The following is a 27,238-nucleotide window of genomic DNA, read 5'->3' as shown; positions in this document are numbered from 1 at the left end:
GCAATGAATGAATGAATAATTAAGTTAGATGTATACCCGTATAGTATTTAACAATTAATAATTTGCTAGACTATAATAATATACCTTTTTCTTTTGGACCTCCGGATCCTTGATTTTGGACCGACCCGGATAGATGAGGTCCTTTATTTTTGACATCAAGCTTTTCCTTTGTTTTATGGGTTGTCGTTCCAAGGCAGTAGTAACCTCGCCACAAAAGTCCTCAACAGGCTCGTCATCATCCGAGTCTTTCTTCACATTTCCAAGCAGGCAGGTGGACGGGTTTATATCGAGCCTGCACCAAAATGCATCTATCTCATATTCTTGAACACGCCTTCCTGCAGGAATAAAATATTACATTAAGTATTTTTAAGTAAAATGGACCATTTGTATTTGAATGAACTGTACTTACGTTCCTGCATGTATGTTAGAAGTAGACAACAACATGGCAAGCCACAGCTAGCCCATACTGTACACCCGCACTTTGACACGTCCCCTTTTAGTGTATTTTTCAATCGATCAATTTCGTCAACCATAATTTGCAAGGCTACATGGGAGGCTTTACCGAGAAAATCCTTTAAACAGGGATAGTTGTGTTTATTTTGATTGTACTGCCTGCAATGTTCCAGTGACCCCTTTATTTCGGTGTATTGCCCGCTGACAACAGAGTTAACACATTCAACGATTCTGTGGAACGTAAGCCGCTTTTGATGCATAACTGACTTCAGCAAAGAATGCTCGCTCTCAACCTTGTTGGTAGTGTAGTTACGATAGTTGCGGTGTTGGTCGACCCAACATGACACAAATAACTCCTTGTACGAGGCAAGCCACTGTATTTGTAGATACTTGTAAAGATCTGCAGGAAAATAAAAAGTGATTTAGCTACATGGTTACATCGTAAGCGTTATCATAAAAACAGTATGGGGACGGGATGTATATACTTGGTTGCATCCTTCAATTGGTCCCTTATGCTATTTGGCCCAAAACCTAGCAACGCCTTTTCGTCCACAAATTCTTTTTGAACATCGGTTAGTCGTCTTGCGTACGCAATACCTTCCAAATTACGAGCTGATGGATGGTTATGTCGGTGATCTATAACTTCAACCCACCAACTATGGTCCTTTGTCAGACGGCCTACCAATTTGAATGGACAGTCAATTTTGGTACTCCCTTTGGGTGCCCCGGTTGACCGCTTATCTTTTTTTTTCACCACGGTTGCAAATAAGGACCACCTTTTTAACTTCTCCGCCTTTTGTGACATTTGATCTTCGTGTTACTAACACATAACCAAGCTCCTTTGCCGTTCTTTGAGCCCAATCTACCAAATCTATGTGTGTGTCAAACACCTGAAATATTTTATACACTTTTTTTTAATACACTTTTTATACACTTTTAATTTTACTTTTTTATATACCTTTTTATAATTAGATTTTATATGCACTTTTTTATAATACACTATTTTATATACTTTTTTATAATCCACTTTCTTATACACTTTTTTATAATACACTTTTTATACACTTTTTTATAATACACTTTTTTATACACTTTTTTTTTTTAACAATTTTTTAACAGCTTTTGTTAATCTACATTTTTACGTACATTTTTTAATATGTTTTTATAAAAAATTTTTTATCCGTAGTTTTAATAATTAGTTTTCTTACATACTTTTATAGCAACAAATCTAATGAATAATAACAAAATACAATTACTCACAAAATAACAACACAAAAAATGAAAAGGTTGGATTATATACATACCTCCTTGGTATAAAAAACATCGTGATCGTAATCAAATTCATCACGGACATCTGGGGATTCAAATTTGTCATCGGGCTCTTCGTACACAAACTCGTCATTTACACCTTCCGGCGCATTTGGATTTAAGAAAATTTCCTCCAAGCAATCCATCTAAAATAATAAAAACACTTAACAGTAATAAATGAAAATGAATGAATATGAAAACGATCGAATATGAAAACGATTGAATATTGAGTTTGAATAGCCAGAAAACGATTGAACTTATAAAGGATGAATCGTCACGGGGAAACAGAAACATTTGTGGACGATTCGAACCTACCACCCCTTTTGGAGCGACTGTCGCTCCTAAAGGGGTGGTAGGTTCGAATCGTACATAACATTTGTCGTATGCTGTCGCCCGTTGTCGTATCCTACTACCCTTTAGGAGCGACAGTCGCTCCAAAAGGGGTGGTCGGGTTACATAAGGGGTGTGACGTTGATCATCATTTTTCTCACAATGAAATCATTATCATATCGATCAAAAATCATTCACAATAATCTTTTTTTCTTTCATTCTGTTTGTTTGTTGGTAATCACAATAATATTCTTTATTATTGTTTGTATTTTCTTTTCTTTTTCATTACGGATGCAATTAAAAAATTCTTTTTGGGTTCGTCGTCATCGTCATCGTCATCGTCGTCGTCATCACCATCATCATCGTCATCATCACCATCATCATCATTGTCTGATTCTTTTCGAGAGCATGTATGATTCTTTATTCTTTCTGTTCTTAAATATATATATATATATATATAATTATAACTGTGGATGATTCTTTATTCTTTCTGTTTTTTATATATAATAATTGTGGATTTGTATATTTAAAAATTTTAATGTTTGTTAAAGATGATTCTATAATCTTTCTGTTCTTAAATAAATAAATATATAAATTATTTATTGTGGATCTGTATGTATCTATAATCTATATCTATAATGTATCTATATGTGGATGTTCTGGGTCCAAAAACATGATTTCATATTAAAGATTTTGATTATAGGGTTTGTAATGAAATTTTTATCGTCTTAAATATATATATGATTCTTTATTCTTTCTGTTCTTAAATATATATATATATATATAATTATAACTGTGGATGATTCTTTATTCTTTCTGTTTTATATATCTATAATGTTTGTTTTATCAATTATGTGGATTTTATGCGTCTAAAAAGATGATTTCTTATTAAAGATGATTCTATAATCTTCCTGTTCTTAAATATATATATATATATAAGATTTTGATTATGGGGTTTGTAATGAAATTTTTATTGTGGATCTGTATGTATCTATAATATATATCTATATATAAATTATTTATTTATTGTGGATCTGTATGTATCTATAATCTATATCTATAATGTTTCTTTTTTTTCTCTTCATATATATAACAAAAAATTACTGATATAGGGTTTTGATTTCGTATTAAAGATTTTGATTATAGGGTTTGTAATGAAATTTTTATCGTCTTGTAAATCTTACCATTATTCAAGATTCCATGAAAAAAAAGTATAAATAGAACCTCATTTCAACACTAGTAATATCACCCGAAATCTTTATGTATATGAATGAATGGTGATGATTTTTTTACTCAGGACATATGTATTACTTCGAGTCAATAGGTTCTTTTGAAAGAAAAACAAAGCCCTCGATTTTCTTACTCAAAATCTTTAACCGGTTTTTGTCAGAACTCAAATATACTAATTGAAACATCGAGAGAATCAATGTTCAAGTTTGTACATTCTGTTTGTTCCACACGTTGTCCATATATGTTTTTTGACGATGTTTCTTGTCAATCTTTTAGGCTTTGGCAAGGCTAGGTATCATTTCCGAGGATTGTGGTAGTCCGGTTGGAACTCTTGTCTGTGTGCTGGTTGGTTTGATGGGTAGGATTCCCATTGCTAAGAAGAGTAGTCATAGGGTTGTTGATCAAGGGATAATAACTCTTTTATCGCCTTTCCTTGATAAAAAGGTTGTGGGTACTCATAGATGGTCTCCGTGTATTGCCCCAGGTAGGTTTATATAATTGTACAATACATGATGACACTTTTAGGTCTACAGTTTGTAAACTTCCTACAATGTTTTATTTTGCATATTTACAGCTCGCGGCGATGCATCAATTGTTGTTCAATCGGGGTGTGTCTGGCCTGCTCTTATTCAGGATGGAAAGTTGATTGGGTGTGTGAATCGGCAGGTCAGTTTTGAATCTTCGTTTGAGTTATTCATGATATGTAGATTTTGTTGTCTCTAAGCTATACTTAATGTGTATGTATACAGGGAAAAAACAAGCAATTAACTTTTGTCATGGAGACTAACGAGAAATCACAACAAGTTGACTTCACTAGGAAACACTACATAAATGTTGTGAACATTCATAAGATGATTCCACATGCTCTCTCAGGTAGGCATATATAATTGGACTGGATGGGATAAAAATTTATTTCTACTGCTCTCATAGTTCTTTGTTTTAATTCTTATTATGCATATTTGCAGATTATCTTTCAGAGTTTGTCCTGTCAACTTTCATCTCAAAGGGTGGGAAGCCAATTGAGTCTCAGAAACACAAGGTAAAATACTGAATCTTCTATGTATGAAATTTTGTATGTACATTGTGTTGTTACTAAACTAGATTTTTATTTGTATGGTTACAGGGACATGAAAAACGATTAAGCTCTCTTATGGTGTAGAACAATTACCGGCTTGGTGAGAAAACAGGATAAACAAGTAGCGGGTACCCAAAGATCCATTACCGGTGTTGTCTCAGGTAGGTCTCTAAATTGGCAGTAGAGGATATTATGTTAACAAAAGTGCTGAAATTTCTTTGTGCTATTCTTTACGTATGCAGCTCAAGGACATATACCAGTTGTTCGATCAGGGTTTGAACGATCTACTCTCATTCAGAAGGATAGCAAGTCGGTTGGGTTTAAGAAACCTCAGGTCACATTAAAATTCTTTTCCGGTTCATCATCATCACCATCATCACCATCATTGTCTGATGATTCATCCTTTCATCATCTTCAACAGCATGTATGATTCTTTACTCTTTTTGTTTATATATATATATATGTGAAGTTATAATCACGGATTCTTAATGTTTATATATTTAATTATAACTGTGGATGTCATAATATTCATTAAGATTTGATTTTTGGAATTGTAATGAAATTAGTATGATATTATTTTGTTCATTAACTAAAGATTCTGAATTAAGTATAAATAAAACATAATCTTATCTGACCCGTTTTGTAATATGATCCATTGGTTGTGATCTATGTTTAGTGATTATGTGTTTACTATGGTTATATCTAGTGATGATAACTTTCCTTGTCTATTCTTTTATTGTTAGGTGTTGAGCATGAAACCAATTCGAAATGAAGATACCGACAAGATTGAAGAAACAACCACAACTGCAGCCGGTTGTCATGGAGCTGCTAACAATTTTGAGAGTAAAGATGTTGTCGAGAAAGGAAGTCAAGTTTCGTTTTTGAGCAAGGGGTACGTATATCAGATGATTACTCTATTTGAGAGTAAACGATCAAATATCGTTTTTGAGAAAGAAAGTCAAAAGTCGTTTTTCAGCAAGGGGAAGAATTATTCGATACGTACGAACCCTCTATTTGAGAGTGAACAACCTAATCTCGTTTTTGAGAGCAACAGTAAGCCCGGGCCTATTGGTGAGAGTAAAAATTCAACAAATATTCACTTGAGGTGTAAACAAGATAGAAAGGTTGATGGTATTCATAGAACGTCTCCATGTCTTGCCCCAGGTGGGTTTATTTAATAGTACAATGTATGATAATTTTATACGTACACTTCTAAAACTCTTGTAATGTTTTCTTTTGCATGTTTACAGTTCAAGGTGATGCATCAGTTATTGTTCGATCAGGGTTTCTCCAGCTTACCCTTATTCAGGATGACAAGTTGATTGGGTGTGAGAATCAGGTCAGTTTGAATCTTTGTTTTTGAGTTATGCGTTAATACTGTACAGTTTTTCTTTTTTAAGCTATACTTCATGTGTATATATACAGGGTAAAGATAAGCTATTAACTTTTGCCATGGAATCACACAAAGTTGACTTAACTAGGAACCAAAGTACAAATGCTCTGAACATTCATAAGATGACTCCTCTTGCTGTCTCAGGTAGGCATATATAATTGGACTGTGATAATTTTTTATTTCTACAGCGCTCATATTTCTTTTATTTGTTATTATGCATATTGATAGCTTCTCTTTCAGAGTGTGACCAGCCAATTTTCATCTCGAAGGGTGGCAAGCCGATTGAATCTCAGAAACACAAGGTAAAATTTTAATTATTTCCATTCATTGGATTATTGTGTGTTCATTGTGTTGTTTCTAAGTTAGATTTTATTTGTATGGTTACAGGCACAGAAAAAACAATTAATTTCTGTTATGGAGAGTAGAACCAATACTGGATTGGTGAGGAAACAACGTAAACAAGTAGTGGGTACCCTAAGAACCATTACACGTGTTGTCCCAGGTAAGTCTGAATATGGCAGTAGAGGATAATATGATTGCATTAGTGGATAATATGATTGCGGTAGTGCTGAAATTTCTATGTATTTTTTTTGTATATATGCAGCTCAAGGACACATACCAGCTGTCCGATCAAGGTTTGAACGATCAATCCTCATTCAAAAGGATAGCAAGTTGATTGGGTCTAAGAAACTCCAGGTCAGTTTAGTTTTTTTTATATTAATGTGTGTGTGTGCGCGCGCATGTGATTTGGCTAAGCTAGACCAATGTGAATACTTACGGGGATCCGAGAAACTATTAAGTTCTGTCTTACAGAGTAAGAAGCCAGGGATCATCAGCTCAAGTAGGAAAAATGGTATAAAGGTTGTAGGGTGTAAAGATGTTGTTGATGAGAGGTCTCTTAAGTCAGTATCCAAAAAGAAACCAGGAAAAATCGACCCAAGCAGGAAAATTGATATAAAGGTTGTGGGTACACGTAAAGATTTGGTTTATGAGAGGTCTCTTCAGTCGGTATCCAAAAGGATTCCAGGAAACATCGATCCAAGCAGGCTACATGATATTAAGGTTGTGGGTACACGTAACGATTTTGTTGATGAGAGGTCTCTTCAATCTGTATCTAAACAGAGGAATGTTAAAACTGTTCCTCAAGTTTCACCTTATAAAGGTGGCAAAATCAGTTCTTCTGAGCTCAAACCTCAATGGAGATTCTAGGGTCAAGACGGTGACCAAGAGCTACGAGCAAAGCCATACAATCTATACAGCCAGGGATGTTTCAGTATATGATCTTTTTATATTAAATTGATATTAGTTGCTAAAAACTTAATGCTCTAGTTGTGTATGCAGGTCACAAAGAGTGCAACAACTTAACAGATTCTCTCCAGTTTTTAATCGTGAGAAGCTAAGCAGTTGCATGACCCCCCCCCCCCCCCCCCCCCCCCCCCCTACACCCGCCATCATAACCCCCACCCACAACTCCCACCCATCACAACTTCCATCCATCGTAACCCCCACCCACAACTCCCTCCCATCATAACCCCCCAATCAACAACAACCACCCAAAAGAAAACCCCTTAACACATAGAACAGTCCTTTAGTTAAGTAAATTCATCATTAGTTGTGCTGCTGCTCATCACGGGAATTATTCACGTAGTTAATTTTTTATGTTTCCTACCGAACTATATATGTATGGTATATGGGCTGTGACGAGTCAAAATTGGGTGAAGTTTGAGATTAACCGTATCTTGGCAGGGTAACATTTGTATTGCAGCCATGGCGGTTTTATCCACTTTGCACTGATTCTTTTTTACAAATCTGAGCCCTCATTGTTTTTATCTTGATGGATTGACCCTTTTCAGTTTCGACCCAGGTCTGTAGTAAGTTGGTTTCAGCTCGGTGGGTTTTGGGTATGCTACTCTGTTGTATTAATTTCTAGGCTCATGCAAATTTTCCTTGTGCCATTTGGGTAAGTCTTTAATTGGTTCCTTTTTCACTTGTGGGGTTGGTTAACCCGATGGCCAGATACTTTGTTTTATTGAGCTCAAAGGTAATGTAGATTTGGTTGAGTGGTAGTTTGTTCTATTTGCTGGTGCCTAGATTCATAATTTCTGGTCTTTTATTGCTTGTTAGTAGGTATTGGCAAGTCATAGATGTTACATGTAGCTTGTAGCTCTTATTAGGCACTTTTAGTTCGGATATGAGTCTGGTCTAATGAATTTAGGTTCACAAATCCCAAAAGTCTGACCAGTTAGATCAGAAGAGTGAAAAAAATATACTGTTAAGGCTTGCAAATTGCGAAATCTTTCCTTATTTTTGAGTTCCAGCTTAATATGGAAAGTGTATTCACATATGTGGATTGAGCTCTATATCTGTCCAAAAAGCTCTAACTTGTTCACTGCTTGTTTTGGGTTTGAGCAACCTGCCAATTTTGATTGGTCCAGTTACAAGTCGTGTAACCATTCAACTAGAACCATGACTGCGGCCATTTCCCTGTCTGACGGGCCAATCTAGATTGGGTTTTTAGCACCACCCCCTTTCCAGTTTCCTGTAATTGTCATTTTACTTGGTTGATCTAAACTGAATATAAAGTTTGTATCTTGTTTGGCCTCTGTTTTAGATATGGCACCCCCATATATTAAACTTGGTTGAAAAACCATAGTCTACTATGAGTTGATATGTAGTTTTCTTTATTTTTGTTTATGAAGTTCGTTAAAATTACTATAATCAGTTGGCCCTTGATATACCAATGTTACATTATTTGCTGTCAAAGTTCTCTGTTATGTCATCTTATGTAATTTTTATGTTTTCTTTTAGGGTCAGAATGTAAGAACAGATTAATGTCTTTCCACCCCTCATATGATTACTTTCCCCACTCCCACTCACCATGACTTATCCCCTCCCCTCCCACCCCTTTAAATTGACTCTGAGTTGGTTGATCATGTTTTACTTGTAAATTTCCTTGCACTGATGCATTCGGTTAGGGTACTTGTAAATTTTCTTGTAAAATAGCTTAAGCTAAATGAACTATTAATAGAATAACTTGGTATGTATTTGTGTTTTCGTAAAAGAGTTGACAGACTAGTTTTTTGCTTGTTATAGTTGGTTTTCAGTTTGTTTCATTTTCGTTTGTAGTCTTGTTATGTGGTTGCTATGTGTTTTATTTGAACTTAGTTTATAAGAACACATAAATGTGCCCACATAAGTTTTAGTTTGTAGAATCATTTAATCAGATTAGGTTTGTTTGAGATATCCTTTATTAGTTGTGAGATTCATTGAATTTTATTCTATCCTTTCAAAATTTGTGTTTTCGATTGTAGATCTATTATATAGTTTTGGTTGATTGGACTATGCTTGAATGCCAGTTTTTGTTGTTCTTACTATTATTTCCTTTTACCTATTCAAACACGTAAACGTACGTTATAGATATAACTTGTAGATCTATCTAATAGTTTCAGTTGATGACTATGGTATATTTTAATGTTATTTACTGATACTTAGCTTATATGTTTTATTTTATGATTATTTATTTCCGCTCATTTGAACGCATATAACATATATATGATTTTGTGGATCCATTGAATATGCTAGTTTAAGTTATTGCTTGTCAAGGTTGTTAATAGGTTCGTTATTTTTTATTCATTTAGTCATTACATCACATCTTAAGTTAAACGTGCACATAATGTTTCCTGTTAGACTTGTTTCTGTCAAGTATGTGTTTCATATACCTATTAAACTTGGTTCTCTCGTTTTCAAGTCATGCATGACTTCAGCGGTAAGAGGGACTGCTACCCCATGTGTAGAAGTTGGCAAAATCGGTTAATAGAGGCTTCTAAAAGTTTATAGACTCGTTGTAATTTGTCTGGGTTTGCTGTTATCTCTTTCTTTTTCCTTTTTATTTTCAAATCATTCCTGATTTTATTACAGGCCACATCCCCCGACCACGGAATGTTCGGTAACCCGACCACCCCTCTTTAGGAGCGACTGTCGCTCCTAAAGGGTCGACCCATTTATTGCTCGCGGATACCTATGCATATACCCGTTGGAACCGTTGACCCTCAAACCCCTCTTTAGGAGCGACTGTCGCTCCTAAAGGGGTGCCTCGAAAAATTTAATATATTCTTTCTCTGTACCGATCCATCCCCTTATTCATTCCCTTCTCCCTTTCTCTTCTCCATTCCAACCGATCCAACCCCCCTCTCCGGCCAAGATATTCCGGTGAGGCTTTAGGAGCGTCCCAGTTTTTCAGTGAGGCTTTAGGAGCGACCCGTCGTTACCCTTTTCGTAAACCCAATGTTGAAGTAAGTTTTTATTTTTTTTATTTCGTATCTATTAATTTGCTATATGGTATATGTATTAGTTTGATGTTATTCTTGTTATGCATAGATGTATTAGGATCGATCTTATATGCCCATAGATTTAATGTATTGTATACGCCCATAGATTTAATGTATTGTTGTTCTTGTGTTCTTGTTGTTGTTCTTGTTTTTGTTATGTAAAAATGTTTGTAAAAAAGTGTAAAAAAAATAAAATGTAAAAAAAGTGTATTACATAGTATATAAAAAATATATTTAAAAAAAAGTTTATAAAAGTTTGTACTAGAAAATGTTTGTATTAGAAAATATAAAAATATATAAATAAAAAAGGTATTAAAACATAAGTATAAAAAGATATTAAAACATATATTGAAAAAGTAGTAATACAAAAGTGATATAAAAAATTAAGTTAAAAAAAAAGTAATTAAAAAAGTTGATATAAAAAGTATTATAATACGTGTATTATTTATGTAGATATAAGAAAAATGCTAGGAGCTCACGGCGGCGACGGCGATGGCGATGGAAACGATCCGCACCGATCGTGGTGGAAGAAAATAACAGGCTGCAAAAACAGCGGTAAGAGAATTGACTTTACATTAAATTTAGTTATGCATTGAAATAATTGTATTCTTATCGTTTAAAGTAACTTATTTATGTTATTGTTACTTATTGGTTTTGTAGGGTCGAAGAAAACACCACCACCACCAAGAGGGGCAGCCAAACATCTAAACCTTGAGGCTGCCTTCAAAAAAATGGAGGCCCGTTACCCATGTACTTCGATTACAAATCAAAGACCTTTCAGTCGATCGGGGACTACGGGGCTATGTACAAATCTTTGTTAGGCTCATTGATCGGAGATGTCCCCCAGTACTACGAGTCATGGGACGATGTGCCTGAGTCTCTGAGGGACAATATCTTGGAGGAAATACAGGTTAGAATATGTTTCTTTTTATATTTTTTTACTTAATATGTTTTACAATGATAACCCCGAAAATGCTAACTTGTATTTGTAAACAATGTAGCGCTGGTTTGCGATGGACCAGTACTTAGAGCTTGATGAGGACGACCCCACCCGGAAGGCAGCAAAACAGGCTTTCCGTGCTGATGCAGCTAGCATATATAGGCAGAGAAAGTCAAAATTCAAATCTCAGCATTTTACAGCACGGGGGGGGGGGGGGGTGTAGGCGCAGCAGATACCCTGCAGACAGCACCGCCAGCTGGTATGGACCCGGAAGAGGGGAAAACTATTGCGTTTCTATACGAGGGATGACCGGGTCAAGCGGGCCGAGACAAACAAGACAAACCGGTCCAAACAGGCGGTGGGGACTCAGGGTCGGCGATCTATTTCTCTTGCCCACGATCGGGCGTTGGTACGTTTGGTTTTAAGAAAAGTATACAATTCTTGTCTTTTTTTTATGCTAATTATTTGACTTGTTTGCAGGCCAAGCACCATAACGAAAAGAAGGAGGGGCCACCGCCCACGTGGGAGTCGACTTGGGCGGCAACCCACAGATTACAACCTCCGGAAGTTGCGGTATATACATAACTTTAAGTTAAATTACTTTTAATTACTGCTCCATTTATTAAACTTACCTTACTATTTATATGCAGTCTCGTCTGGAAGCTGCGCGGGTGAGACATTCACAGGATCCTGCACCGACACCTCCAACCCAGTTGTTCCCGGAAGCGTTTGGATCGCGATCGGGACATCAGAAAAAACCTCGCTTCAGCCTGTCCCCATCTTGTTAGTTCATCGTAGAATTGTTTGTTGTTTTCATACTCGGCCAACATATGTAGTCGGGTCCACTCGTAACCTTCGTTTTCATCGTACCCCAATGCAACAGCAAGTGCCCGGAATCCACAGTTGCCATCACCACTGACATTAATAATCCCTTGACGTATGGTCTAAATACATTCGGTATGTCATCAAGGTAACCCTTTATACCCGTCGTCTGCAGTGGGCGAGTGTTAGGTGGTGGTACTGGTAGAGCAGCCAATTGCTGCTCAGCTGATATGGGAGATATTGGTGATGGTGCTGGTGCTGGTGGCATCGGAGGTGATGGTGCTGGTGGCATCGAAGGTTGTGTGGGCGTAGTGAAAAAATCAAAGTACGATGATGGTGCAGCTGGCATCGGAGTACTAGGACCTGCAGGAAAATAAGTATCGGCACTGAATAACTGATCCACTACGCCTGTTGGTGGCACAGGATAGTACGCGGGTTCGGCTGCGCCGAACAACTGATCTAAGAATGAGGGTTCGGTTGTATGCTCATTACTCGGCCCTGCTGCTGAAAATTGTGACGATCGGATCAACTCATCAATATATCCACGGGTGTCCTCCCATAATTCGGTGTCAGGCTCCGCGAAACGTGACTGCGTGGGCACATGGTCACTGTGTCTCGCCGCCTGAAAGTCTCTGTAGCATGAGCCTGAGTCTGGTGCGGTATCCGGATACTTAGGTGTTGTCACGTGCACGGACCTCGACTTTTTCATCTTTGGTGGCATCGGAGGTGATACGTTCAAGTCTGGCATCTGCAATGAATGAATGAATAATTAAGTTAGATGTATACCCGTATAGTATTTAACAATTAATAATTTGCTAGACTATAATAATATACCTTTTTCTTTTGGACCTCCGGATCCTTGATTTTGGACCGACCCGGATAGATGAGGTCCTTTATTTTTGACATCAAGCTTTTCCTTTGTTTTATGGTTGTCGTTCCAAGGCAGTAGTAACCTCGCCACAAAAGTCCTCAACAGGCTCGTCATCATCCGAGTCTTTCTTCACATTTCCAAGCAGGCAGGTGGACGGGTTTATATCGAGCCTGCACCAAAATGCATCTATCTCATATTCTTGAACACGCCTTCCTGCAGGAATAAAAATATTACATTAAGTATTTTAAGTAAAATGGACCATTTGTATTTGAATGAACTGTACTTACGTTCCTGCATGTATGTTAGAAGTCGACAACAACATGGCAAGCCACAGCTAGCCCATACTGTACACCCGCACTTTGACACGTCCCCTTTTAGTGTATTTTTCAATCGATCAATTTCGTCAACCATAATTTGCAAGGCTACATGGGAGGCTTTACCGAGAAAATCCTTTAAACAGGGATAGTTGTGTTTATTTTGATTGTACTGCCTGCAATGTTCCAGTGACCCCTTTATTTCGGTGTATTGCCCGCTGACAACAGAGTTAACACATTCAACGATTCTGTGGAACGTAAGCCGCTTTTGATGCATAACTGACTTCAGCAAAGAATGCTCGCTCTCAACCCTGTTGGTAGTGTAGTTACGATAGTTGCGGTGTTGGTCGACCCAACATGACACAAATAACTCCTTGTACGAGGCAAGCCACTGTATTTGTAGATACTTGTAAAGATCTGCAGGAAAATAAAAAGTGATTTAGCTACATGGTTACATCGTAAGCGTTATCATAAAAACAGTATGGGGACGGGATGTATATACTTGAACATTGATTCTCTCGATGTTTCAATTAGTATATTTGAGTTCTGACAAAAACCGATTTTGATACTCAAAATCGAGGGCTTTGTAATTTTTAACCGGTTTTTGTCAGAACTCAAATATACTAATTGAAACTTCGAGAGAATCAATGTTCAAGTATATACATCCCGTCCCCATACTGTTTTTATGATAACGCTTACGATGTAACCATGTAGCTAAATCACTTTTTATTTTCCTGCAGATCTTTACAAGTATCTACAAATACAGTGGCTTGCCTCGTACAAGGAGTTATTTGTGTCATGTTGGGTCGACCAACACCGCAACTATCGTAACTACACTACCAACAGGGTTGAGAGCGAGCATTCTTTGCTGAAGTCAGTTATGCATCAAAAGCGGCTTACGTTCAACAGAATCGTTGAATGTGTTAACTCTGTTGTCAGCGGGCAATACACCGAAATAAAGGGGTCACTGGAACATTGTAGGCAGTACAATCAAAATAAACACAACTATCCCTGTTTAAAGGATTTTCTCGGTAAAGCCTCCCATGTAGCCTTGCAAATTATGGTTGACGAAATTGATCGATTGAAAAATACACTAAAAGGGGACGTGTCAAAGTGCGGGTGTACAGTATGGGCTAGCTGTGGCTTGCCATGTTGTTGTCGACTTCTAACATACATGCAGGAACGTAAGTACAGTTCATTCAAATACAAATGGTCCATTTTACTTAAAAATACTTAATTTAATATTTTTATTCCTGCAGGAAGGCGTGTTCAAGAATATGAGATAGATGCATTTTGGTGCAGGCTCGATATAAACCCGTCCACCTGCCTGCTTGGAAATGTGAAGAAAGACTCGGATGATGACGAGCCTGTTGAGGACTTTTGTGGCGAGATTACTACTGCCTTGGAACGACAACCCATAAAACAAAGGAAAAGCTTGATGTCAAAAATAAAGGACCTCATCTATCCGGGTCGGTCCAAAATCAAGGATCCGGAGGTTCAAAAGAAAAAGGTATATTATTATAGTCTAGCAAATTATTAATTGTTAAATACTATACGGGTATACATCTAACTTAATTATTCATTCATTCATTGCAGATGCCAGACTTGAACGTATCACCTCCGATGCCACCAAAGATGAAAAAGTCGAGGTCCGTGCACGTGACAACACCTAAGTATCCGGATACCGCACCAGACTCAGGCTCATGCTACAGAGACTTTCAGGCGGCGAGACACAGTGACCATGTGCCCACGCAGTCACGTTTCGCGGAGCCTGACACCGAATTATGGGAGGACACCGTGGATATATTGATGAGTTGATCCGATCGTCACAATTTTCAGCAGCAGGGCCGAGTAATGAGCATACAACCGAACCCTCATTCTTAGATCAGTTGTTCGGCGCAGCCGAACCCGCGTACTATCCTGTGCCACCAACAGGCGTAGTGGATCAGTTATTCAGTGCCGATACTTATTTTCCTGCAGGTCCTAGTACTCCGATGCCAGCTGCACCATCATCGTACTTTGATTTTTTCACTACGCCCACACAACCTTCGATGCCACCAGCACCATCACCTCCGATGCCACCAGCACCAGCACCATCACCAATATCTCCCATATCAGCTGAGCAGCAATTGGCTGCTCTACCAGTACCACCACCTAACACTCGCCCACTGCAGACGACGGGTATAAAGGGTTACCTTGATGACATACCGAATGTATTTAGACCATACGTCAAGGGGATTATTAATGTCAGTGGTGATGGCAACTGTGGATTCCGGGCACTTGCTGTTGCATTGGGGTACGATGAAAACGAAGGTTACGAGTGGACCCGACTACATATGTTGGCCGAGTATGAAAACAACAAACAATTCTACGATGAACTAACAAGATGGGGACAGGCTGAAGCGAGGTTTTTTCTGATGTCCCGATCGCGATCCAAACGCTTCCGGGAACAACTGGGTTGGAGGTGTCGGTGCAGGATCCTGTGAATGTCTCACCCGCGCAGCTTCCAGACGAGACTGCATATAAATAGTAAGGTAAGTTTAATAAATGGAGCAGTAATTAAAAGTAATTTAACTTAAAGTTATGTATATACCGCAACTTCCGGAGGTTGTAATCTGTGGGTTGCCGCCCAAGTCGACTCCCACGTGGGCGGTGGCCCCTCCTTCTTTTCGTTATGGTGCTTGGCCTGCAAACAAGTCAAATAATTAGCATAAAAAAAAGACAAGAATTGTATACTTTTGTTAAAACCAAACGTACCAACGCCCGATCGTGGGCAAGAGAAATAGATCGCCGACCCTGAGTCCCCACCGCCTGTTTGGACCGGTTTGTCTTGTTTGTCTCGGCCCGCTTGACCCGGTCATCCCTCGTATAGAAACGCAATAGTTTTCCCCACTCTTCCGGGTCCATACCAGCTGGCGGTGCTGTCTGCAGGGTATCTGCTGCGCCTACACCCCCCCGTGCTGTAAAATGCTGAGGTTTGAATTTTGACTTTCTCTGCCTATATATGCTAGCTGCATCAGCACGGAAAGCCTGTTTTGCTGCCTTCCGGGTGGGGTCGTCCTCATCAAGCTCTAAGTACTGGTCCATCGCAAACCAGCGCTACATTGTTTACAAATACAAGTTAGCATTTTCGGGGTTATCATTGTAAAACATATTAAGTAAAAAAATATAAAAAGAAACATATTCTAACCTGTATTTCCTCCAAGATATTGTCCCTCAGAGACTCAGGCACATCGTCCCATGACTCGTAGTACTGGGGGACATCTCCGATCAATGAGCCTAACAAAGATTTGTACATAGCCCCGTAGTCCCCGATCGACTGAAAGGTCTTTGATTTGTAATCGAAGTACATGGGTAACGGGCCTCCATTTTTCTTGAAGGCAGCCTCAAGGTTTAGATGTTTGGCTGCCCCTCTTGGTGGTGGTGGTGTTTTCTTCGACCCTACAAAACCAATAAGTAACAATAACATAAATAAGTTACTTTAAACGATAAGAATACAATTATTTCAATGCATAACTAAATTTAATGTAAAGTCAATTCTCTTATCGCTGTTTTTGCAGCCTGTTATTTTCTTCCACCACGATCGGTGCGGATCGTTTCCATCGCCATCGCCGTCGCCGCCGTGAGCTCCTAGCATTTTTCTTATATCTACATAAATAATACACGTATTATAATACTTTTTATATCAACTTTTTTAACTACTTTTTTTTTTAACTTAATTTTTTATATGACTTTTGTACTACTACTTTTTCAATATATGTTTTAATATCTTTTTATACTTATGTTTTAATACCTTTTTTATTTATATATTTTTATATTTTCTAATACAAACATTTTCTAGTACAAACTTTTATAAACTTTTTTTTTAAATATATTTTTTATATACTATGTAATACACTTTTTTTACATTTTATATTTTTTACACTTTTTTACAAATATTTTTACATAACAAAAACAAGAACAACAACAAGAACATGCTTTATAAAAAGTATGTGGCCTGTTAGTTTTTATCAATGCAAATATGCTTTATAAATTTAATATTGTGAGCCGATCCCTTTGTTTTAGAAATGGATGTTTGTTTTCTTGTCTTTTATAATTTATGATCACATTGTAAATGTACTTCCCTTAGTTTGTTCCGAAAGCCCTTCTTTTAAGTTCTTCCTAGATACATGGCTTACATACCCCGGCTCAACATTCTTGGAAAACAATCGAATCGAGGCTCCGGAGGAGAATTGGACATTCAATCTTGTGAACTAATCAAGACCGAAAGAGCCTGAAGGGAAATAAAAGCAGGATATGGATCAAATCCTCCTCCACCAAGATATATCAAATGGATGTTTGTTTTCATGTCTTTCTTAATCTATGATCACATTGTAAATGTATTTTCTCTAGTTTGTTATCATGTGTTGGAATGTTAAACTTTTAATAAATACACAATAAAATTCAAGTTTGTACAATTGTCTAATAGGCTGGACGGGGTTGATGTAGTTTATTTTAAAGATGTATATGTTTTCATATGTTTTGCATTTCATTTTATGTTATTACCTCACAATTCATAAGTCTCTCTATAGCTAAAGAATAGTTTGTTCTTGTCCCATCATAAAAACATAAATAAGGTCAACAACGGAACAAAAGATAAAACTTATTCCATACACGTATTTTTGAGTAATATTTTATTTGGTTATATAAAACGCATAATTGGCAATCTCTTCCTAGTTCTTAGAGAGGATGATCATGAGCTTGTCTTCGTAAGGGGTTCTCTTGAATCTCATTAGAAACGTTCAAATACTAATTTCCTCAGCAAATAATTGAGTAGCAAAAACTTGTAAAAACATATAATAATTACTCGTAAAAGAAAAAACATAGATAATTGTATCCACTAGAGACTTCATAAGTAAACACATTATAATTTTGATCTACTCATTTCCCAACTATTTTCTAATGAAAGATTACCCTCATGTAAAAAACTAGAGCTTTTACACTTGAATTAAAGTTCATTTTTTTTAAACAACACTTGTTAATAATCTTCTCTCTTAATTTACTAATTGCATTCATAATACAAGTTAACAAATCTTGTTTTACTAAGAGTTTCAAATTTCTAAAAACACGTTAGTAATTTTCGTTTATATGGTATGATTGTTTTTCTTAGCTTTTTGTCTTAATAATTTATCTTTGTCTGTATAAAACATTATTCTAAAGTTATGTGTTTGTATATTATACATAGGGTTGTGATCATTTAAAAACTAAAATTTTTGTGAAATTAGAAACTGGCTAAAACACATCAAAAAAATTTTTTGTTTTTAATAAAACACATTGTATTTAAACAATTTTCTGATTTTTACGCACTATCAAAAATGAATTGTGATTTAAAATTTAACACAATAAAAACATAATACCACAATTAAAACATATTGTGTTAAATTCAGATTACAATGTATTTTAGCCAATTTTATAGTTTTCATAAAAAATTTAATTTTTAAATAAACATTCCACATCATAAAACTGGTTATACACGCCTAAATGGCTAAATACATCCAAATATCAAATTGATTATTTTGTTTCCAGGCATGTATGATATACTATTTTAAACCCGTTCAGATTGATTATTTTTAATATTTTTTATGTCGTTCATACGCTTTTATATCCTTTTACTTTTTTTTTTTCTTTGTTAAAAAATAAAATAAAATAAGGCAGATTCCAAATAAGGCACTTTTTTACTTAAATTGATTATATCTTTTTATTTATTTATTCTTCTCTTTTTATTCATAAAAATAAGGCAAATTCCAAATGACGGTTGTTATAAATGGATAAAAAGTAAAGTGAGGTTTCACCACTTTTTTATACAGTTTATGAAAATAAGTTTCTTTTTCCGGCAATTAAAGAAGTTGAGAATTGGGCATATTTTTAGCTTGATCAAACTCTAATCAAACATCAAGCATTTTGGTATAAGTAAATGACTTTTTTCTTCAATGCCCACAACCTGTTTGATAAAATTCCTGAAAGAAATAATATTATTCATATGTTGCTTAAATTCTCTCTTTTTCATCTGGGTACATGTAATATACTTATGCACTAATTTATGTAACTAGATCCCGAGAGAAAGGCAGGACGATATGGCCACGAGAAGCAAAACATTTATCAAATGGCCAGAACAAGTAATCACATCTTTAGTTGGCAGTTGTTTAAAACTGAAATAAATGTAGAAAAAGCTGTTTTACAAATCAGTTCAAAATTGCAGAGGATTTTGCTCATGTTACCGAAGAAATACTTTTATGCATATATACAGAGCTTACGGACTATGAATGTGAACTCTCGTAAAAGGTCATGTCACGGTCTTCTCCATTCTTGTTGATGAAAACCAATTAAAAGTAGCTTTGAAGTTTTATAGGTATATCAGACAGTTACATGTTCCTCCTAATGTTCCTTTGCTTAATGTCTTGATTAATGCCCTTTTCGAGAATAGCGGAACCATGGATTCTCTCCGATTAGGATATCTCTTGAAATGCTTAAGCACGGGTGTGATCCATATACTTACACGCATAACGGGCTGTGTAGATTAGGGAAAGTTAGTGAAGCTAAGGAGCTTTAGAAGGAGATGGAGAGTAAAGGTTGTTCACCAAGTGTTGTCTAATGATAAGAATATAATATAATTCCCAATATTTATATGTATAGTTCTCTAATAAATGGCCTATGCGAAACTGGCGAAGTTCTGATGCCATGGAGCTCTGAATTCTGAGGCCACGGAGCTCTTGGACGTGATGGTTGGAAAACGCCATAGGGCCAAAGGCCAATATCGTAACTTACAGCACGTTACTTCATGGATTATGTAAAGAAAGGAAGCTTCTTGATGATAGGATGAAGCTTCAAGGCTTAAAACCAGATGCGGGTCTGTGATGGTCAAAAATTGCAAGAAGTGGCAAACGTTCTTGATGAAATGGTATTTGGAGGAATTCCTACAAAGCAACCAGTTGTCATCGAGCTGCTAATAATTTTGAGAGTACAGATGTTGTCGAGAGAGGAAGTCAAATTTCGTTTTTGAGCAAGGGGTACGTATATCAGATGATTACTCTATTTGAGAGTAAACGATCAAATATCGTTTTTGAGAAAGAAAGTCAAATGTCGTTTTTCAGCAAGGGGCAGAATTATTCGATATGTACGAACCCTCTATTTGAGAGTGAACGGTCAAATATCGTTTTTGAGAAAGAAACTCAAAAGTCCTTTTTCAGCAAGGGGCAGAATTATTCGATACGTACGAACCCTCTATATGAGAGTGAACAACCTAATCTCGTTTTTGAGAGCAACAGTAAGCCGGGGCCTATTGGTGGGAGTAAAAATTCAACAAATATTCACTTGAGGTGTAAACAAGATAGAAAGGTTGATGGTATTCATAGAACGTCTCCATGTCTTGCCCGAGGTGGGTTTATTTAATAGTACATTGTATCATTGTATGATGATTTTATATGTACACTTCTAAAACTCTTGCAATGTTTTCTTTTGCATCTTTACAGATCAAGGTGATGCATCAGTTATTGTTCAATCAGGGTTTCTCCAGCCTATTCTTATTCAGGATGACAAGTTGATTGGGTGTGAGAATCGGCAGGTCAGTTTTGAATCTTCGTTTAAGTTCAGCGTTAATACTGTACATATTGTTGTCTTTAAGCTATACTTCATGTGTATGTATACAGGGTAAAGATAAGCTATTAACTTCTGCCATGGAATCGCACAAAGTTGACTTTACTAAGAAACAGGATATAAATGTTGCGAACATTTATAAGATGACTCCTCTTGCTGTCTCAGGTAGGCATATATAATTGGACTGTGAGAATTTTTTTTTTCTACAACGCTCATATTTCTTTATCTGTTATTATGCATATTTGCAGCTTCTCTTTGAAAGTGTGACCAGCCAACTTTCATCTCGAAGGGTGGCAAACTGATTGAGTCTCAGAAACACAAGGTAAAATTTTAAATCTTTCCATTCATTGAATCATTGTATGTTCATTGTGTCGTTTCTAAGCTAGAATTTATTTGTATGATTACAGGGAGAGAAAAAACAATTAATTTCTGTTATAGAGAGTAGAAGCAATACTGGACTGGTGAGGAAACAACATAAACAAGTAATGGGTACCCAAAGAACCATTACCCGTGTTGTCCCATGTAGGTGGTAAAGGAAATCAGAATATACTGCTTTGGTGAGGGATCAGAATAAACTAGTGGGTACCCAAGGAACCACTATCGGTGTTGTCCCAGGTAGGTCATTGAATATGGCAGTAGAGGATAACATGATTGCATAAGCACTGAAATTTCTATGTATTATTTTGTATATATGCGCTCACGGACATATACCAGCTGTGCGATTATGGTTTGAACGACCAACTCTCATTCAAAAGGATAGAAAGTTGATAGGGTCTAAGAAACTCCAGGTTAGTTAAAAATTTTTTTATATCAATGTGTGTTTTTGTGTGTGTGCACATGTGTGTGTACCGTACCATGTGATTTTGCTAAGCTAGACAAATGTGACTAATTACAGGGATCCAAGAAACTACCAAGCTCTGTCGTAAAGAAGCCAGGTTTTACCAGCTAAAGCACGAAAAATGATACAAAGGTTGTAGGTTCGCGTAAAGATTTGGTTGATGAGAGGTCTCGTCAGTCAATATCCAAAAAGAAACCAGGAAAAATCGACCCAAGCAGGAAAAATGATATAAAGGTTGTGGATACGCGTAAAGATTTTGTTGATGAGAGGTCTCTTCAGTCAATATCCAAAAAGAAACCAGGAAAAATCGACCCAAGCAGGAAAAATGATATTAAGGTTGTGGGTCCGCGTAAAGATTTGGTTGATGAGAGGTCTCTTCAATCTGTATCTAAGCAGAGGAATGTTAAAACTGTACCTCAAGTAGCAGCTTTTAAAGGTCGCAAGCGTAATTCCCCCTAGACAATAAAATATGTTTACATGAGGAGGAACATATTTACTAGAAGTCGGTTCTATTTCTGAGCTCAAACCTCGGTGGAGATTCTAGAGTCAGACGGTGACCATGAGCTACAAGAAAAGCCATACAATTTATACAGCCAGGGATGTTTCTAGTACATAATCTTTTTATATTAAATAGTTATTTGTCACTAAACTTACTTTTCTACTTGTGTATGCAGGTTACAAAGAGTGCAACATCTCAACAAGTTATCTCCAGTTTTTAATCGCGAGGCAAGCTTTAAATATAGCTAAGTAGTGCGAGGGAAAAGGTATGTCAAAATCGAAAAGACCATTAAACATTGACTGTCTTGTTTTTACTGCATGCATTGCGAAGTTAAAGGTATGTCAAAACAGACTCCCACCCACCATGACCCTCCCCCCACTCCTACCCTCCTACCCCCCCCCCCCCCCCCCCCCCCTTTCCCAACTGAAAAATAAATCCCTCAATACATAAAACAATCCATTAGTTAACTGAAAACATCATTAGTTGTGTTGCTGCTGCTGACCACGGGAATTATTCGTATAATTAACTTGTTATGTTTCCTACTGAAACTATATATGTATGGTAATATGGGCTGTGATGAGATAAAATTGCGTGAAGTTTGAGATATTACCGTATCTTGGCAGGGTATGTTTTGCAGCCATGGCGGTTTTATCCACTTCGCACTGATTCTTTTTTACAGATCTGAGCCCTCATTGTTTTTATCTTGATGGATTGGCCCTTTTCAGTTTCCACCAAGGTCTGTAGTAAGTTGGTTTCAGCTTGGTGGGTTTGGGTATGCTACTCTGTTGTATTAATTTCTAGGCTCATGCAAATTTCCTCGTGTCATTTGGGTCTGAGCTTTAAATCTTTAATTGGTTCCTTTTTCACTTGTGGGGTTGGGTTACTTGATGGCTAGAAACTTTGTTTTATTGAGCTCAAAGGTAATGTAGATTTGGTTGAGTGGTAGTTTGTTCTATTTGTTGGTGCCTAGATTCATAATTTCAGTCTTTTATTGCTTGTTAGTAGGTATTGGCAAGTCATAGATGTTACATGTAGCTTATAAACTGTCCTTAGCCACTTTTAGGTTCGCTTATGGGTCTGGTGTAGTGAATCTAGGTTCACAAATCCCAACAGTCCAGTTAGATCAGAAGAGTGAAAACATATACTCATTACCATAAATCCCAACTGTTTTTCTTATTCTTGAGTTCCTGTGAGCTTAATAAGGAAAATGTATTCACATCGGTGGATTGAACTCTATATTTGTCCAAAAAGCTTGAAATATCTCACTGCTTGGTTCTGGTTTGAGCAACCTGCCAATTTTGACTGGTCCTATAACAAGTCGTGTAACCATTTAGAACCATTATCGCTGCCATTTCCCCATCTGACCGGCCAATCCAGATTGGGTTTTTAACATCCTTCCTTTCCAATTTTCTGTAATGGTCATTTTACTTGGTTGATCTAAACTGAATATAAATATTGTATCTTGTTTGGCCTCTCTTTTAGATATGGCACCCCCGTATATTAAACTTGGTTGAAAGACCATAGTCTACTACGAGTTGATATGTCGTTTTCTTTATTTTTGCTTGTGGAGCTCGTTAAAATTACTATAATCAGTTGACCCTTGCTATACCAATGTTCTTATTTTATTTGTTGTTCAAGTTCTCTTGTTGTGTAGTCTTACGTAATTTTTATGTATTGACTCTGAGTTGGTTTATCAGGTCTTACTTTTAAATTTCCTTGCATTTATGCATTCGGTAAGGGTACATGTTTTCTTATGAGTAGGTACTTGGTAGACCAGTTTTTGCTGTCATTGTAATTCATCTTGGCATGTTCTCATGTCACTATAGCCTTGGAATTTAGATATATACATAAACCTTAATATATCCAACTTGGTGCAATAGAAATACATTGAGTTGCTTAATCTTTAACTTTCTTGATGAAATGGTATTTGAAGGAATTCCTACAAAACGAGTGACTTGGAGTCTTGATGTTAAGATTCAGAATACTGTGGTTCGAGGTTTTGTAGAGTGAATGATTCAAATCGTGCATTTGAGTTAAACCATAGCAGACGGAGTAAGGGAATTTGCATTGATGCGGTAAGTTTTAAATTTCTTGTTGTTCTTTTTTGTATGTAACATCAGGGACGGCTCCAGCTTGGGGGCAGCGGGGTCAGTTGCCCCCACTCCAATTTTAGTACAATGTAATTTTTCAAAATTTAAATGGTATATTTGTAATTTCCTTGTAAAAGTAAGAAAAAATAAGTAGGAAATAAATATAAATGTTACCTTCATTGTCAACTTGTCATAAACTTATTATTTGTATGTCATTGGTCATCAAACATTAATTTTAAGATAGATTTTTTCAGTAAGAGATTAAAAAAACCCGAGTTGTTTTGATTTTTAATATAAAGAATGAAGTATAGTTTAGAGAAAAAAACTTTCGTTGTTTGGGTATGTAAATGTGTAGTATATTATAGTGGAATTATTTATAGAAAATGTATTTTCTTTTAATTTATTATATATATTTATCACAAACAATTAATTATAATTATCAAAATGTAGAGAATATATATATATATACACACACAAGCTAATTTCAGTATATCTAAAGAAGTATATTTTTTGGGTTTCTTGTATCATATGATTGAATATGTTTTCATTTAATAAGATCTTGTTTGATACGTGTAGTCATTATTTATTAAGAAAAACTAGTATTTTTAAATATGAGTATTAGACCTGGTGTAGATAACAAATTCTTTTGAGGGTCCATTTTCTAGTTTCAAGGTAGGACTCTTTTTTTGTTTTGTTTTGTTTTTTTTCATTTTCGGATACGACTGTTATAAATATGACAAAGAACTTTTAATTTTGCCCCCTCGCAAAAAATTTCCTGGCTCCGTTCCTGTGTAACATGATGTTTATAAGGCAATTCGTGTTTTTGATGAGATGGTAATTGATGGGTGTATTTGGGGAAAACAAAAGGATCAAGCAGCAGCTTAGTTAGTGAATGAACTTGTGTCTGTAAACCAAGTATGAAATTAGCTCACAGTTTCTTGATAACTAACACTTAGTTGCATATGCGCATATTTGCACAATACTTTCATTGCAACTATGGTACTTACGTAGTTTCCATTCCTTTTAGGTGAAGTTTCTATACATTGCAATATTATGAACATAAGAAAAAAACATCAAAGTTCTTGTTTTTTCTTTGTTGCTTTTCCTTCTAGTTTCTAACAAATGTAGAGAGAGGAATTGTCTAATGTTGGCTGCAAAAGTATATCAGATTGCTAGTCGAAACCATGGTTATTGGTCGTCGTTATTATACGTCAACTGCACACTTGACTTCTAACTTTGATGAACCATATAACTAGTCGAAACCATTGTTATTGAACCAAATGGTATTAATTTAGTTAAAAACTTCATGGCATCTTGCCAACTTAATTTGTTAATTGTTTTTTAATTATCCAATATATAATCCATGACTCGGTGGCGTAATTCAATCGTTCATTGCGTGCTCTAATTATTGTTAATCTGTATTGGCCGGTTGGAGTTTTTTTCTTTTATTCTTTTTTGTTTTGAACAACGGCCTGTTTTGTAATCAAATAGTTTGCCACTAGTTAACGTTTGAAGGGTTGTATTCATATGAATCCTTAAAAAATGGTGGAAACCAAGGGACTAATCTAAGCCCTTGGATCCATCATCATCAAAATCCAATCAAACATGATTGGTTACTCCGGTGAATTACTCCGGCGACTGTGCAATCATATTTGATTGGTCAAGCCAATCAAGCTTGATTGGTTACTCTGGCGGATCACTCCGGCGACATTGTCCAATCATATTTGATTGGTCAAGCCAATCAAGCTTGATTGGTTACTCCGATGAATTACTCCGGCGACATTTTCTAATCATATTTGATTGGTCAAGCCAAATCAAGTTTGATTGGTCATTACTAAGACACTAACGCCGTCGAATCTTCTCCGGCGACTTCTCCGGCTAATCAATTTCGTTTCGGGTGGATACGGAACGGGCCAGAGGCCCTTATCCGTTCTAAACTGACCGTCAAGGGACGCATATGGGAATGGTATGGATTTGATGGGCGGCGATCCAAAAGATGGTGGATTGTGATTTTTCCGGCGAGCTCGAAAACAGTATTTATTGGCTAGGGTTTGTGCGGAATGTGTTTCTGAGTGATTTGGCACAAGTTTCATGCATTAATTCGAAGAAACAACAAAGCTATAATGTTTTTTAATTTTTCCGGTGAATTTTTCAAGTTTTCCGGCGAGTATAGATCAGATTAATTTCTGGTCAGGGTTTGTTCGTGGTGTGATTGTGAGTGTTTTGGTGTAAGTGTGATGTTCTAATTCGAAGGAACGAATGTTTTATCGGCGTTTGAAGTTTTCCGGCGAAGTTGTTGCATTTTCAGGCGGTTGTATCGCCAGAGAAGTAGGAGAAAGGGTTGGTCGCCGGTCAGAGATAAAGGTGGAGATGGCGGTGCGTGGTTCAAGATCCCGTCGCCGGAAAGATGTCGCCGGAAAAGCGGAGGAGAGAGAGAGAGTCAGATTTTGTGTGTGTTTGTGTGTGGTGGGGGGAAGGAGACGACAGGAAGGGGAGGGATATCAAGGGTTGGGATTTATTTTTGAGGGGATAATCCAATGGCTAAGATTTGTCCCTTAGTTTCCAAGGAAAATTCAAGCCTCAAATAAACAAAACTCAACGTTTGAATTAATGTATATGTCGCTATTTTTTAGTTGAAATTAATATTGAGCTTATTTGCCTTCGACAACTTTGATACACTTTGAAAATATATATCGTTGTTGATATTGAGAACCATTTGGCGCTTTATAAAGACATGTTAAATTTCATGCGTTTGTTGATTTTTATGTTACCTTGTTCGATCGTTAAACCAAGATATAATCTGTAACTTATATCTATGAATTTTGACTTCAGTTACGGGCGTACTATGTACTTTAAATGAAGTAGATTGAAATTTTTACCAAGATGCATGATCTTGAAGGTCCCAAAAAGTTCAATATATAGACATGTCCAAACGAACCAAACACGGAAAATGAATTCCAAACAGCGTTTGTAGTCCAACGGTTAGGATAATTGCCTTCCAAGCAATAGACCCGGGTTCGACTCCTGACAAACGCATTTATTAGATTTTTGTTTAAGTTAACAACGGGTGATGAACTTTTACTGGAAAAAAAAACATTGAAATTGAATATATTGT

At 36.5% G+C, this 27,238-nt stretch overlaps 4 protein-coding genes, 2 long non-coding RNA genes, 1 other non-coding gene and 1 pseudogene across 7 annotated transcripts; 5 read left to right on the top strand and 3 right to left on the bottom strand.

The window, feature by feature from the left end:
• Positions 1–3,517: 3,517 nt before the first annotated feature.
• Positions 3,518–7,191, top strand: LOC122587653. The gene is made up of 13 exons (XM_043759822.1): positions 3,518–3,538; positions 3,598–3,805; positions 3,896–3,987; positions 4,071–4,194; positions 4,287–4,344; positions 4,481–4,557; positions 4,639–4,820; positions 5,140–5,560; positions 5,647–5,735; positions 5,822–5,933; positions 6,030–6,091; positions 6,177–6,291; positions 6,394–7,191. The coding sequence occupies exons 1-13, from the start codon at positions 3,518–3,520 to the stop codon at positions 6,996–6,998; spliced, it is 2,166 nt and encodes a 721-aa protein (XP_043615757.1). The 3' UTR covers positions 6,999–7,191.
• A 3,410-nt stretch (positions 7,192–10,601) lies between these two features.
• LOC122586455 lies at positions 10,602–11,259 on the top strand. The gene is made up of 3 exons (XR_006322000.1): positions 10,602–10,672; positions 10,778–11,027; positions 11,119–11,259. It is a non-coding gene; the product is annotated as an uncharacterized LOC122586455 (long non-coding RNA).
• A 79-nt stretch (positions 11,260–11,338) lies between these two features.
• Positions 11,339–11,897, top strand: LOC122586456. The gene is made up of 3 exons (XR_006322001.1): positions 11,339–11,466; positions 11,538–11,630; positions 11,708–11,897. It is a non-coding gene; the product is annotated as an uncharacterized LOC122586456 (long non-coding RNA).
• A 69-nt stretch (positions 11,898–11,966) lies between these two features.
• LOC122587652 lies at positions 11,967–12,785 on the bottom strand. The gene is made up of 3 exons (XM_043759821.1): positions 12,714–12,785; positions 12,079–12,627; positions 11,967–11,972 (listed from the first exon to the last, which is right to left on the bottom strand). The coding sequence occupies exons 1-3, from the start codon at positions 12,783–12,785 to the stop codon at positions 11,967–11,969; spliced, it is 627 nt and encodes a 208-aa protein (XP_043615756.1).
• Positions 12,786–12,802: 17 nt separating this feature from the next.
• LOC122587651 lies at positions 12,803–13,478 on the bottom strand. Its single transcript, XM_043759820.1, has 2 exons — positions 13,038–13,478; positions 12,803–12,963 (listed from the first exon to the last, which is right to left on the bottom strand). Exons 1-2 carry the CDS (start codon positions 13,339–13,341, stop codon positions 12,803–12,805), a joined length of 465 nt encoding a protein of 154 aa, XP_043615755.1. The 5' UTR covers positions 13,342–13,478.
• A 1,912-nt stretch (positions 13,479–15,390) lies between these two features.
• LOC122589825 lies at positions 15,391–16,047 on the bottom strand. The gene is made up of 3 exons (XM_043762146.1): positions 15,822–16,047; positions 15,658–15,750; positions 15,391–15,580 (listed from the first exon to the last, which is right to left on the bottom strand). The coding sequence occupies exons 1-3, from the start codon at positions 15,969–15,971 to the stop codon at positions 15,443–15,445; spliced, it is 381 nt and encodes a 126-aa protein (XP_043618081.1). The 5' UTR covers positions 15,972–16,047; the 3' UTR covers positions 15,391–15,442.
• A 3,159-nt stretch (positions 16,048–19,206) lies between these two features.
• On the top strand, positions 19,207–23,075 carry LOC122587650 (annotated as a pseudogene).
• A 4,012-nt stretch (positions 23,076–27,087) lies between these two features.
• TRNAG-UCC lies at positions 27,088–27,159 on the top strand. Its single transcript has one exon. It is a non-coding gene; the product is annotated as a tRNA-Gly (tRNA).
• The last annotated feature ends 79 nt before the right edge of the window (positions 27,160–27,238 follow it).

The sequence above is a fragment of the Erigeron canadensis genome, chromosome 2, assembly GCF_010389155.1.
Source record: "Erigeron canadensis isolate Cc75 chromosome 2, C_canadensis_v1, whole genome shotgun sequence".
Taxonomy (NCBI): Eukaryota; Viridiplantae; Streptophyta; class Magnoliopsida; order Asterales; family Asteraceae; genus Erigeron; species Erigeron canadensis.
Note: the sequence above shows the minus strand (reverse complement) of the source record. Positions and strands in the feature narration are given on the sequence as shown.

Excerpts from the sequence above, each read along its gene's own strand:
- LOC122587653 (XM_043759822.1), top strand. The coding sequence starts at position 3,518 with ATGTTCAAGTTTGTACATTCT. Across the intron at positions 4,558-4,638 it reads CATTACCGGTGTTGTCTCAG|CTCAAGGACATATACCAGTT; the intron begins GTAGGTCTCTAA and ends TTACGTATGCAG. Across the intron at positions 5,934-6,029 it reads GACTCCTCTTGCTGTCTCAG|AGTGTGACCAGCCAATTTTC; the intron begins GTAGGCATATAT and ends CTTCTCTTTCAG.
- LOC122587652 (XM_043759821.1), bottom strand. The coding sequence starts at position 12,785 with ATGTCAAAAATAAAGGACCTCATCTATCCGGGTCGGTCCAAAATCAAG. Across the intron at positions 12,628-12,713 it reads CGGAGGTCCAAAAGAAAAAG|ATGCCAGACTTGAACGTATC; the intron begins GTATATTATTAT and ends CATTCATTGCAG.
- LOC122587651 (XM_043759820.1), bottom strand. The coding sequence starts at position 13,341 with ATGCATCAAAAGCGGCTTACGTTCCACAGAATCGTTGAATGTGTTAAC. Across the intron at positions 12,964-13,037 it reads TCTAACATACATGCAGGAAC|GAAGGCGTGTTCAAGAATAT; the intron begins GTAAGTACAGTT and ends TTATTCCTGCAG.
- LOC122589825 (XM_043762146.1), bottom strand. The coding sequence starts at position 15,971 with ATGGACCCGGAAGAGTGGGGAAAACTATTGCGTTTCTATACGAGGGAT. Across the intron at positions 15,751-15,821 it reads TTGCCCACGATCGGGCGTTG|GCCAAGCACCATAACGAAAA; the intron begins GTACGTTTGGTT and ends ACTTGTTTGCAG. Across the intron at positions 15,581-15,657 it reads TACAACCTCCGGAAGTTGCG|TCTCGTCTGGAAGCTGCGCG; the intron begins GTATATACATAA and ends ATTTATATGCAG.